General features: G+C 28.7%; 3 protein-coding genes across 3 annotated transcripts in view; 2 read left to right on the plus strand and 1 right to left on the minus strand.

The window, feature by feature from the left end:
- Nucleotides 1-761, plus strand: part of LOC101515040 (pentatricopeptide repeat-containing protein At3g62470, mitochondrial-like) — a 2,628-nt gene extending 1,867 nt beyond the window's left edge. The window contains exon 3 of the mRNA XM_027330497.2: nucleotides 1-761. Coding sequence (XP_027186298.2) covers nucleotides 1-530 — 530 coding nt within the window. The 3' untranslated portion in view covers nucleotides 531-761.
- Nucleotides 762-2,147: 1,386 nt separating this feature from the next.
- LOC101512973 (uncharacterized) lies at nucleotides 2,148-3,098 on the minus strand. Its single transcript, XM_004485870.4, has one exon. It carries the CDS (start codon nucleotides 3,029-3,031, stop codon nucleotides 2,324-2,326), a length of 708 nt encoding a protein of 235 aa, XP_004485927.1. The 5' UTR covers nucleotides 3,032-3,098; the 3' UTR covers nucleotides 2,148-2,323.
- A 7,444-nt stretch (nucleotides 3,099-10,542) lies between these two features.
- On the plus strand, nucleotides 10,543-12,179 carry LOC101513300 (probable WRKY transcription factor 65). The gene is made up of 3 exons (XM_004485871.4): nucleotides 10,543-10,957; nucleotides 11,104-11,232; nucleotides 11,506-12,179. The coding sequence occupies exons 1-3, from the start codon at nucleotides 10,923-10,925 to the stop codon at nucleotides 11,984-11,986; spliced, it is 645 nt and encodes a 214-aa protein (XP_004485928.1). The 5' UTR covers nucleotides 10,543-10,922; the 3' UTR covers nucleotides 11,987-12,179.
- The last annotated feature ends 1,466 nt before the right edge of the window (nucleotides 12,180-13,645 follow it).

The raw sequence follows: 13,645 nt of genomic DNA on the forward strand, positions 1-13,645 counted from the left end.
GGGAAAGAGGTTGTCCACCTGATGGAAGGACCTACAATGCTTTGATAAAACTGATGGTAAGCCAACATATGCCAGACGATGCAGTGAGAGTATATAGGAAAATGATTCAAAGTGGCATCGAACCAACGATTCACACATACAACATGATAATGAAATCGTATTTTGTGACGAAAAATTATGAAATGGGCCGAGCAGTTTGGGACGAGATGCGTCACAAGGGGTGCTGTCCTGATGATAACTCCTACATTGTATTCATCGGTGGCCTTATAAGACAAGGCAGGCCAGATGAGGCATGTAAATATTTAGAGGAAATGATGCAGAAAGGGATGAAAGCTCCTCAGCTTGATTATAACAAGTTTGCTGCTGATTTTTCTAAGTATGGGAATCCTGTCATACTTGAGGAGTTAGCTAGAAAGATGAATTTTGCTGGTAAGTTTGAAGTGTCTAATGTATTAGCCAGTTGGGCTGATATGATGAAGAAAAATGTCAAGAGAAGAGAGGCTGCAGAATCTTGTAGGCAGTTTTCATGATTGCTTGATTGATTTGCAGGTTTGCAAAAACCCTTTTGGTCGAAAGATGTTAGAGGAAAAAAACCAACTCCTTTGAACTACCAATCATCTTCTTTGTATTCTAGTTTTTTTGTAAAATTGTTTGATGTAAGCTATTTATTTTTGTACATAGCTATGGTTAAAACTTATAAACAAATGTTGTATAATAATGGCTTGTACCGGTTTGAATGAAGAGCTTGGTGGATTTGGTTATAGGAGGCCGTTATTAAGAAGACAAAAAAAAAATGGTAGTAGTATATGCTTCTAGTTTGATATAGAGGGGTAGAGGTTAGGTTTAGAGAGTTAATTGACATATTACTCCTTATCTTAGCATGCAAGGAGGTAAATGTGTTTACTCCTTATATTAAACAGTATTGAATCCAAAAGCATGAGGGAGTGTAACTGATGTGATCCTATGTCGGATTTTCTCTAAAAAGTACTGCATAGGAGGCAGTGAAATTGTGATCGTAGGTCTTATTCTCTTTGATTTTTCATACTTGTATTATTGTTCTCATTTTAGTTTTATAGTGATTCTCATTTTGTGAACCAATCAACCTTCTTCTTGTGCAACTTTCCTCTCCAATGAAGTAGGAGGTGACCTTTTGATGAGATAGCAAGCCATATTAATTACCGCCAACCACAAACTCTTAGAAAGTATAGCATTCAATCTCAAACACCTTGCACTTCTAGTTAGAAAACCTATTCATTCTTTTTGTCACACCATTAGGTTTTAGTGTCTGTCAAACCAAAAATTGTCTCTGAATACCGGATTCCTCACAAAACTTCTGAAAATTTGAATCAATATACTTTGTGCTACTATTTGACTCTTGATTTTTCTACTCGCCTTAATTTCTACATTTGTCTTTCATATCTTGAACTTGTCTTAACTTCTACATTTGCTTTTCACATCTTGAACTTGACAAAGACTTACATATTTCTATTTTCAAAAGTACATCTTGACATTGTGACATCATTGAAAGTCACTGCTTTGAACCACTTATAGAGGACTCTTGCAGAAATGGATGAGTTTGGCACTTATTTTGAGAGTCTTTTGTATAACCAATATGATTGCAATTTAAGCATCAAATCATTTTTCTACTTTTGATTTTCGAATCCTGTCTCCTTCTTTGCATAGACTCATTTGCCTTTCATCACCCCACGTTCCTAACTCCTCTTTACATATATACCTTCACCTTGAGATCCTTTTAATGCATTCTAGTTCCTTTGACAGTGAGACATAATTGCCGTTGTAATGTCTTCCACTTTGATCACAAGTGTTTGTATGAAATAGGCAAAGAACACAACAATTTCATTCCTTTATCATGGTCATGGATCTTCACATCAAGTTTAACTAAATTGCAAATTATTAATTGAAGGTATTGACATGTTGTGGCAGATAAAAACTCTCTTATATCTTTAATTTTTCCATACCTCTCACAGAGATGTCAAGTCCATGATACATCACCTCATCGACCAAAAAAAATCGTATGGTTCCTACAACCCTATCTCTCAACTCGTCCCAATCCAATGTATTCCCGTTTTTCTGGTTGTTGTTTCTCATGCAACATAAGGTTCCTGACACCATATTGAACTATCATATCCAAAATGCTGAGTGGCATCCCCATCTTTTTAGTCCAAAATTACAATTTACATGTTTGTGGAATGTAAATTTCCATAAAATTGCAGAAGATAAATAGAACAACTAAAAAAAAAGTAGGAAAAGAAGGGAGCCAAAATAAAGTAAAAAATTTCAAGATACAAGCACATGAACTTCATCATCTAACAGTAGAAGCAACATTGTGAGCCCAACACTTAAGACTATATTTCATGTCAACTTCATTGGTAGGAGCAGGAATTTTCCAATTCATCATAAGCTTCTCTTTCCTTCTCATTTCCTGAACCTTCCATGCTTCAGAGAGGTAAGGTCTTTGGATTGCAGATTCATCACAAGAATCCTCTTCACCCTCACCATTCTTCCCTAACCTTTGCAAGCCAGGTATGATTGAAACCAAGTTTGAATCTTTATCTTCCTCTGAGAAAACAAAACCAAGATCCATGAACCCTTTGACTTCCTCAAACTCAAGGTCTGACAAACTCTTGCTTTCCCTTTTCCTTCTTCCACTTCTTGTCATATTCTTCTTAGACAAAACATGAAGCTGTTCAGGTGTTTGGTTTTCAGTTTCTGTGTAGTTTGTTACATCTTTTCCTGAGTGGATTGTTTGAAGCTTTGGCTGATCAAAAAGGACAGAGTTTGGTGAATAAGAATCATTTTTGAAACTTGTCATGGAGCTCAATTGGTCACTCATGGACCTTGTGTGATTGGTTTTTCTGCTATAAAGCATTGATTTTTCAGATGACCCTTCAATTTGATGATATTGGTTTTCATGAGAATTTGTTAATGTTGAAGTACATGAATGTTCCTTCAAATTTTGAAGCCCAAACCACAAAATATCAAAAAGCTTCAAAATTTCCTCTGCTTCCATGAATGGTTTTTTTTTTTTTTTTTTTGCTTTTGAAAAAATAAGCTTAGCTTTTTGAATTGTATAAGCTTTAAGCGCACCTAAATTGACGAGGCATGAAGATATTAATACAATTTATGACTATATTGCCCTTTATGAAATCTTAAATTACAAAAAGACTTCAACCAATCATTTACACGTTTTGGATTTTATTAAGTCATATATTTCTTATTTAGTGTTCCATTTTGTTGTGTAGTGTTTGTAACTTTCAAGTTAGATACATTGATTTTCCACGGTGGCTTTAAGAAGAAGCAAAGCAAAAGCAAAAAGCAAAGATTTTGTGTGGTAAAACAAAGAATTAGGATGTTACTAGTTAAAGGGATATATGAGGTTGGAGAGTTGTTGATGTCAACAATACTATTGCCAATCTTTTTCTGTTCTCTTAGATGTTGACATTGATTTGTCAAATCTCTTTCTTTGTTTGTTTGGTGATTATACCAAAGCTTTCATGTAGAAACTAATTTCCCTAAACAGTAACAAAAGCAATTATTGATATGGTTGCTTCCAAACTACACAAAATTGATTTACTACTGTGGTCGGCAATTGATCAAAATTTTAATGCCTAGTTTATTGAGGTGCTAGAGATTTTAGAGTTAGTATAGATAGATACATAACTTTTTAACCAAAAGATCATCTACCATTATTTTTATATATATTTATAAAGAAAAGAGACAAGCATAGATGAGAATTGTTATTTTCGAGTTACTCTTAAATTGCAGTTATAAAGTAAACATGTATAAAAAATGAGTTTATTCAATGTAGGTGGTGCAAAATTATTTTACGCTAAAATTTGCATTTTTATTAAATTCATATTTATATAGGTTTTGACATTATTTCGAATTTATTAACTATTACACATTTAGTGACATCCAACTATATTTTATAGGAGGGGTTAGGTTGTAATGTCATTTTCTAATGTATAATCTCTACAAATATTGATATTATAATATAATTGAATGCCTGAGTAAAGTTTGTCTTTTTACACTAATTATGAATGCATATAGTAAATATGTTAGTTATTTACTCGATAAACATTGACGTGTGTTTATCATATTCACTCTTTTTTTTTTTTTTTCTACTTTTGAAAGATTGAGATATTTAAATGTGTTTAATCTCTAGGAGTTAGTCTGCATTAATGTGTTAATCATATTCACTAATTTTTTTCTACTTTTCCACTAAATTCAAATTTTCGCTTTAGTTGCTTAATTTCTTGAATGTTTGATGATGGAAAAGTTTAACATCCTTTGAAAATTATTAAAACGTTTTCATAATTTATGAAAATAATTTTGTTGTTCTTTTCAATTTAAGAGAATTTTGCTTAATGATGTGAACCTTGAATCAAAACCCAAACCGGAGTAGGAGTTTAGAAAGGATATTATGTGATTAATTTGCATGGTGAAATAATGTACATGTAATTGATTAATGACTAGTGGTTATGAAATGTGTTGACTTTGTACCAAACCGGGATAGTTTGGAAACAAGTTGAATTTTGGATACTTGTGGAGCGATCCTTTCATATTGATTACTTAAGGTGGCACATTACATGTATTCAGTGGTGAACTTGGGAGTACGTGATAATGTATGCAATTCTCCATAACAAAGTTGTTTCTCAGGTGGGGTTTTGGGCATGAAATTCCTATGAGAATATTGATGTTGTCTATGTAAAACATTTTGCCCTGCCGAGAAGTACTATTATGGAATCATTTTGATAAACTATAACTTATATGTTTATAGTTTTGGATGATAGGTTAATATTAAATTTTTAATTTGGTTTTAGTACTATTTTATTCTTTTTGTTTTATTTTGATTGCTAGGAGAAGTGAAGGAATAAGTAAAGAGCATTGGTGCAAAGAGCCATGAAATCAAGTGATGCAGTCATGATCTATTATGATCAAGAACGTGGAAAGAAAAAAAGTTCTAGCAAAAATTACGGTTCGTAATGGGTATTACTTACGTAATGGTTGAACGAGAAAAAAAAAGTGAGAATTTGTCACACCAAAACAAGGAAGATTACTATTTGGCCGTAATCTGCTCCACTTTTATTGTTGAACGGTTTTTCTTTTGTGAAACTAAATGCTTTCTTGTAATTAAAACTCATGAATGCAATTAAGACTTTAAAAAGGGAAAAAATATTTCAACTCATAAACTCTTTGTGTTTCTCTTGTTTTTGTTCTTGTTATTCTCTTAAAAGTTTTTCAGTTTTAATAATATTCAGTTTTCTATTTTTTTTTTTTTGTTATTTCATATTTTCAATATTTTTATATTTAAGCTTTGATTCTACTATGATCATGTATGAATAGATCTTCCTTATCTTTAGATTGTAGGATTTTCAATAATAGATATCTAACAATTTCTATTTCTTTATTATTATTTTTTTTGTCATGTGTATTGATCTTTTAATCAAATCTTAGTAAAAATTATGATGTACTAAAAAGGAAATTTATATTTGACCCATAAGATTGAACAAGATAATCAAATTGTAAAAATAGATTTTGATTCTCTTGAAATCATAAAAGATGGATTTTCTTAATGGATTTTGCTAATACATCAATCATGAAAATATGTTGATTATTAGTTTAAAATACATTTTTATTTTTTAAAGAAAACAATTATAATTGTTTATCTGATTTTAAAGAGTTTAACACTTATAACCTTAGAGAATATTTTTGTGTATCTATCATTGTAAAAAACTATAATCGCAATGTTTTAATTTTATTCAAATTTTAATTAAAAAAACCACTATCACCAATCTTCGTTTTAGCTAATCATTATAGTAAAGAGAAATTGATACTCACAAAGTCCTTGTAGGAAAGATAAGTTTTACTATGCAATAATACCGTACATCTACAGACCTTATCATATTTTTGGATTGACATATAGTTTAACAAATAGGATATGTGATGTATCATTGTCTTGAAGTGTTTGAATTATTTGGGTGACTTTTAGTGATTTATAAATGATGATCTTAAATGCTTATATATGAATGGTTTGAAATTAAATATGTATACGTAGGTCTTTTTGCTTTATCTTCTTGGGTTGAACGATGCCCTTAAATGATAGTGATTCACACTTTCGAGATTGTACCGACTTGTTTAATTGAGGAATATCGTTGTTCGACTTTTTTGGATGCAGATGCGAAGAAACACGATAACATACAATTTGCGACTCTAAAGATAATACAACTTGAGACTCCAAAGATACTTTTGTACTTATGTTAGTCTTGTTAGGAGAGTATTTCGACAAACTATGATGGAATAGAAAAATATTAGGATCCTTTGATTTACTTTTTATTTATTGATTTGTTTAATAATTTGTAATTACAGCTACTTTAATTTATTTTTTTAAAAAAATAATTAAAAAATTTGTTATTTGGATTTTAAGGTAAAAAAGTTTCTAAAGTTAACATTTAAAAAATAAAAAAGATATTTGATGGAAGTACTTCGAGTTAATGTTCCAAAAAGTGTAATATGTTGTTACATGTATCTAACATTCCACTATATGTTTTTTTATGAGTATGTTGTATCGTCACGCTCCCTTTCATTTGTTTTGTTGGTTATGTAGATCTTAATAAATATTTAGATTGGAGCTAACTTCATGTTGGTTATATATTTATTGTTCTGTTAGACAGTTTCGAATACAATTGACTCATTCAAAGAAGTAAATTGTGGATTTCATTAAAAAAATAAAGCTCCACGTGATTAATGAATGCACAAGGTTATATTAATATTCTCATGTCCAACTACCAAATTTATAATATTAATCTCATGCAGCTACTTTTCAAATTATGATATCACTTTTAGTTATACACCTAATTTGTATATTGAGAAAACCCAAAATCGCGTTCGATCTTCACTCAATAAATATTAACATGTCGTTATAAAAAAAAAGTCTCACTATATAATGAGACTTATTAATTACATGATGGAAAATAAATTTGTTTATGTTGTATCATTATCTAATTTGTGCAGATTAAACAAAGAATTTGATTCATATACACTGATTATATTATCACTCAATTATAATATTTAAATAATATTTAACTTTTATAATGATTATCTCTAAAGTCATTTTATATAAGTGTCATGTATTAATAATATAAAATATTTTATATTAACTATACATAAAAATTAAATTCATTTATTTAATGTAACTTAGTTATAAAAATTCCTAATGGTATGATATATATTAAATAACTAATGATGATGAACATGGTAGTATACAATTCATAAAATATTTGATTTATTTTTTGGGTCAAAATTGATAAATAAAATATCTACCATGGATAAGAATTTCGGTGGGCTGGGCTTTTGGAAATCCAAAAAGTAGCCTATATATATTGGGCAAGAGAGCAAGTCAATTATTCATCACTTTTATAAGATGCTCATACGATGATTTATAAACATCCCCTCAATTAAATAGTATTTTTTGCAGTTCAGTAAAACTCATCATAAGATGCCGAGACATCTATTGGCATTCCTTGTGCCTCTTCTAATTAATTGAATAAATTCTTTTTTGGCCATTGAAAAAAAAAAAAAAGGTGTGCCCTCTATCAATTATTCAAAGCTAAAATTACATATTTCAGGACCGAACCAAACGAGAAAAAGCTAAAATTTCAACATGTGTTTAGAGTTGTCAAAAAAGCCTCTAATACCGAGGTCTCTTAATTTTATTTTTTTAAAAACTTTTAATATTAGGCCTTCTATCAAATTAATTTTTGTAAAATTTAGGTTCAATATTTCATGGGGCCTAAGGGAGGGGGCTCTGGGGGCTTATAAGTCCCCACCAAAAATTTTGTTAATTTTGAGATTTTTTTCTTAAAAAATTTTTAAAATTTATTTTATTCGAAAAAAATTAAAAAATATTTTTTTTTCTTAAAAATTTTTTTGAGAAAAAAAAAATTATTAAAAAGATAAATCATTTATATCAAAAAAAATTTATTGAAAATATTTTATAGTAAAAAATCGAAAAATATTTTATAGAAAAAATTGAAAAATTTTTATCAAAAAAAATTTATCGGTGAAAAGATCGAAAACTTTATTTCTCGAAAAAAAAAATCGATTATTGTTTTAAATAAGTGGGCCTATGGGTCCACTAAGCCCACAAAATTTTAGGGGGCCTTGTTTTTTTGGGCCTTTTAAATTATAAAAAATTTTGGCCTCTTCAATATGTGGCCCGAGGCCAATATTTAAAGGGTTTATCAAATTGACAGTTCTGCATGTGTTAAAGGTGAAGGAAATCAAGTAAGTTTTTTAAACTAAAATTTTGAGCCTTTGATTTAATTGAAATGGATAGATAGGATTTGGTGTCAAGTAAACTTTGACACTTTGTTGTCGATCAATCATATCTCATATTTGAATTTAAATACTTATTTAATATGATTTTAAATATTGTAATAGTAAAAAAAAATGAAATTTAACATTTTTACCTCCATTAAAATGTTTCTCACTCCATCCATAAGATGCACAAAAGATTTTAAAGTCTATCTATTCTTTCTTTTTTCCTTCTCTCTGTTAACCAAACAAATCCTTAATAAAATATATCTCATCTTCAAATCTAATAAATAAATAAAAATGTGGTATGAGAAAAAAACTCCACTTAACATAGTTAGTCAAGTTTCTTAAAAAGATTAATAGTTACAAAAAAATTAATAGATATTAATATTTTTTTTATATTAAAGTCGATGATGAATATAGATAGATTTCTCGTTATCTTTCCTGTTAGATAAAAATGATATTCATATTCGTTTTGTATACTTGTGTGACAATTTTTTATGAATATTATCTCTTCAGGTGTACCTATGAATATCCATATACATTTATTAAACTAATAAAATATTTCTCTATAAAATAAAAAATGAAAATTTACATAAAATTACCTTTTTAAACACTATTTTTTTTTCATGTAAGGAAAATAGTCATTTTGTTATCAATTTATCTTATTATTTTGGCAAAAATATATTTATAGTCATTTAAGTTTAGTTTAATTTTTACTTAGGTCCTTTAAGTTTTTTAATCTTAATTTGGTCTTTTAAATTATATTTCGTTTGCACCGATAATCTTTTCTCTCAATTTTGAGAACAACTAGTTCAATTGAAAGCATTTAGTCCTTAGAAACTCTACTAAATATTATAACAATATGTTCTCGTACTAAATCTTAATAAAACATTTATCAAACCTTATAAATAGTCTAGATCATATAATTTTATGATAATAATTCGAGAAAATCGTAAAACTTAAAGTATTGTGTATTCTTTAATATAACTTAAAGATTAATAGTGCAAATCAAATGTAACTTAAAAGACTAAATAAAAAAAAAAATTAAATGATCTTAATGGAATTGAATCAAACTTAAAGAACTAAATGTATTTTTTATCAATAATTTATTTATTAATTTATAAAAGTATGTATCACAGGCGGCTTGTTGTGAATTTGAAACTAAAGAAGTTTTTTTATAATTTTATATTTAAATTGAATATAAATATTGCCCACCTCCACCACATTTATTAGTGAGTAATTTACTTATGTACTTATTTTATTCACATATAAATGTTAAATTTTCTGTTTTGTATGAGATTTTATACGAGGGTCCACTCGGGTGCGATTTTTTTTTTTTTGACATCCCTGCTTTTAGTAATAACTTAGTTATAAAGTAGGCCAAATATTAAATAACCAATGATGATGAAGAAGATGGTACGCAATTCATAAAATATTGATACATCAAATATCTACCATGGATAAGATTTTTGGTGGAATGGGCTTTTGGAAATCTAAAAAGTAGCCATATATATATTGGGAAAGAGAACAAGGTTTATTATTCCTCGCTTTTATTTCCTTTTGTTTCAAATAAACTATCCTTTTCTTTGTGTAATTTTTTGTTTATCCCTTTTTTAGCATAATTACGAGAAAACATGTCTTTCGTTTTTTACAATGCCTACAATTTGCTCACGTAAATTACACATCTTAGTAAAATTAAGTATATTTTAAAGTTAAAATCTCGTAATTATTAATGTGAATTTTTTACGATATTTATTTATTTTTTAAGACAAAAAAGTTACATAGTAGTTTATTTATTTTAAAATGATCAATTGTAAAGGTAGAGCAGGTGAGTAAAAAAGGTGAGATTTATGCTCTAAACGAAAAAGAATCTCTTCATGATGGGGGCACGATTTGTTATTTATGAAGTTGTATCACTCTTCTAGATGTGCCGTTTCATTATTATAAGTACCCAAGAAAAATCAAATGCAAGAAACATAAAATAAAGAAACAATCAAACGCTGGCAAATTAAACTAATATGTGATTAGAAAAATGCTCAAGTAGTGACAAAAAGAGGGTAGACTTTAATCAATGAGCTTATCCTCAAGGACATTTTCATATTAAACAACGACTTAAGAAATCATAAGGTTGCTTTCACATGACATATACTTTAAATTAAATAAATAAATTAGTATAAGCTTCCATAAGATGCGGTACTCAACCGGACGTTCCCCTAATAAACAATGTTGCAGTGATAGCTCCACCAATATGTGACCACAAACCCCTCATTTTGGAGAGCATTTCCAAATCTCTAATCTTCATTAATTCACTTCCTTATTAAATTTCCCCTTTCTTTTCAGAAATTGAGCATACCTCTTTTTATGCTCAACTAGCCAACAACTATATTATCAATATCACCTTAGTTCATACAACCGACACCTAATACCTTCTAGTGTTATCAAAGGTCAATATTAACTAGAAAGGGATAGTGGATTTACAAGCATAGCTCCTACGTGAAAGTGATCAAAGTTATTAAAAAAAAGAAAGTGTTCAAAAAGACAAAACTTAGGTTAAGCATTGCTCAATCCCCTCCTTTATTAACATGGAAAGATCATCCATCTCTTCTTCCACTAAAAGGTAATTATTCTTTCATCAATATTTATATAGTTTATACTAATAACTTTTTTTTCTTGATACAAAATCATTTAAATTAAGCTTTTGAGCTATTGAAAATAATTTTGTATGTGAATTAATAAAATGTGAATATGTGTGATTACTATTAGGCGAGGTATAAAGAAAAGGGTAGTAGAAATTCCAATGAAGGACGTGGAAGGGACTAACACTCCACCGTCCGATTCATGGGCATGGAGAAAGTACGGTCAGAAACCAATCAAAGGTTCCCCTTATCCAAGGTATTCTCATTTCATATTTTGGTTTTGCATTATTGTGAAAATCACACCCAGTAAACGCGATTTTATATTAAATACAATAGTCTAGTTTAATTCATCGTGGTTTTGTCAAAATTATATTTAGTGCAATTTTGTAAAATAGTGTAGCATCTGCTAAATCTTGTGATTTTATTGTGAATCAAATATGCACTCAATAAAATTTAATACATGGTTGAAACATAATAATTAATTTTGCATATTTTTTTAATAAAAACAAAATATGTATTTACTTTTCAGGGGATACTATAGGTGTAGCAGTTCAAAGAGTTGTCCGGCGAGAAAACAAGTGGAAAGGAACCATGTGGACCCCACTGTGCTCCTTGTAACATACTCCTCCGATCACAACCACGCCGTGCCGCTTCCTAGAAACCACCGCAACAATAACAACGAATCTGCTAAATCAAACAAGGATTCCGAATCGGAACACGAACCCGAACCAGAGGAGAGATTTACGGATCTTGGAGAGGAATCTCTGATCGCCGTCGCGGATGAGTTAGGAGGATGGTTGGGAGAAGTGGAAGCGATCGCGTCGCCGGCGGTTCTGGAGTGTCCGATTTTCTCAGATCAGGAATTGTCAATGTTGGGGGAAGAGGAGGAGTCGCTGTTCGCGGATCTCGGAGAGTTGCCAGAGTGCTCGGCGGTGTTCTGGAGAGGGAGGAGGAGTATTGCCGGCGAAGTGAGTGTGGGACCACTAGTTGAAGCTAATTGCTCCTTGTGACACGTGTCGCAACTGTGTTTCGTTGTTCCACAACTAGTATTTTTTTTTTCTTGTTTGTTTTCCCGGGTTTGTTGGGTTTAGTTTGGAAAAAACAAAATTACAAGTGGATATATGCAGTTGGGATGATTCTGTCCCCACGTGTTTGTAATTATTATCAATCTCATAATAATAATCATAATAAATTAGTAATTTAGTCGTTGATTCAAAAAAAAAAACTGGCATTACATAGTTATCCACTTGCCCGTTTTAGATATTTATATGCAGGGTATTTTAGAAATTAGCATTAGATTACAACATTCACCATGGTTATGGTGGAGTCCACTATAGTGTATGGTATATCTAAACTTGAAAACTGCTCAAAAATTTAATACGAAGGATGCTGCCACTTTTTCTTTTTTTTAGCAACAGCAAAATGTAGTTTTATTAAAGCATAAGTTGTCCAAATAAGATATAACTAAATCCTAACCTGCGCAGGTATATTTTTATTTATTAAATTTAAGTGAATTTAGAAGAAAAAAAAATATATAAAGTTTTATGTCTTAATTAAGTATTTATATCAATAATATATATACAATTTTACCAATATAATTAATAGAAGAGAAATACCAATTTAGATGAATGATTTGAATAAATAAAGTACCGTATTAATATTGAAATCGTTGGATATGTTAAATATTGAAGTAATATATTTGATAATTGAAATTAAGATATACAATTGAGTTACAAAATATATACAATTATAAATATATATTAAATATAAATAATTGCAAATTAATTACTTTAATTTCATACCAATTAACACTATAAAACAATAAATTTAATTTAAAAAATTTCAGTAAAATAAAGTTGACCAAAATTCAACAAACATATTTGGTCCATCATTTCTAAATATTTATATGCTATATATATTTACCAATATTAAAAAATGAAAATCAAATATAAATATTTTTTTGTTCTCTCCCTCGATCATTTTAATTTGAAAACTAATTACAAAATATTAATTGTCAAACAATTATACAACAAATATAAAAAATTGCAAAATAAATTACTTTAATTTCATGTCAATTACCACGGTAAAACAACAAATCAAATTTAATTAATTTCAATAAAAAAAAACTAACCAAAATTCAAAGAGTCATGACTTTGTCCATCATTTTTAAATATTTATATACTATATATTTACCAATATTCAAAGTAGAAAATCAAATACAAATATTTTTTGTTCTCTCATTCGGTCATTTTAATCATCGATCTTTTGTGATAATTGTGAAATTTTTTATTTTAAAATTGAATAAATTAAAATTTTAATTTACAAAAAATTTAAACTATTATTAATATTAAATAGAGTAATCATAATGATTAATATTTTGGTTTCAAAACCAAAATTCAAAATTTATAACAATTCGGTTACAAAATATTAATTGCCAAACAATTTTAAGTATACATTAAATACAAATAATTGCAAATGAATTACTTTAATTTCATGTCAATTAACACTATAAAATAACAAATTAAATTTATTTAATTTCAATAAAATTAAATTGATCAAGATTCAAAAAGACATAATTTTGTCAATAATTGATAAATATTTATATATACTATATATATTTACCAATATTAAAAGTTGAAAATTAAATACAAATATTGTTTGTTCTCTCA

The sequence above is a fragment of the Cicer arietinum genome, chromosome 1 (genome assembly GCF_000331145.2).
Source record: "Cicer arietinum cultivar CDC Frontier isolate Library 1 chromosome 1, Cicar.CDCFrontier_v2.0, whole genome shotgun sequence".
NCBI classification, from domain to species: Eukaryota; Viridiplantae; Streptophyta; class Magnoliopsida; order Fabales; family Fabaceae; genus Cicer; species Cicer arietinum.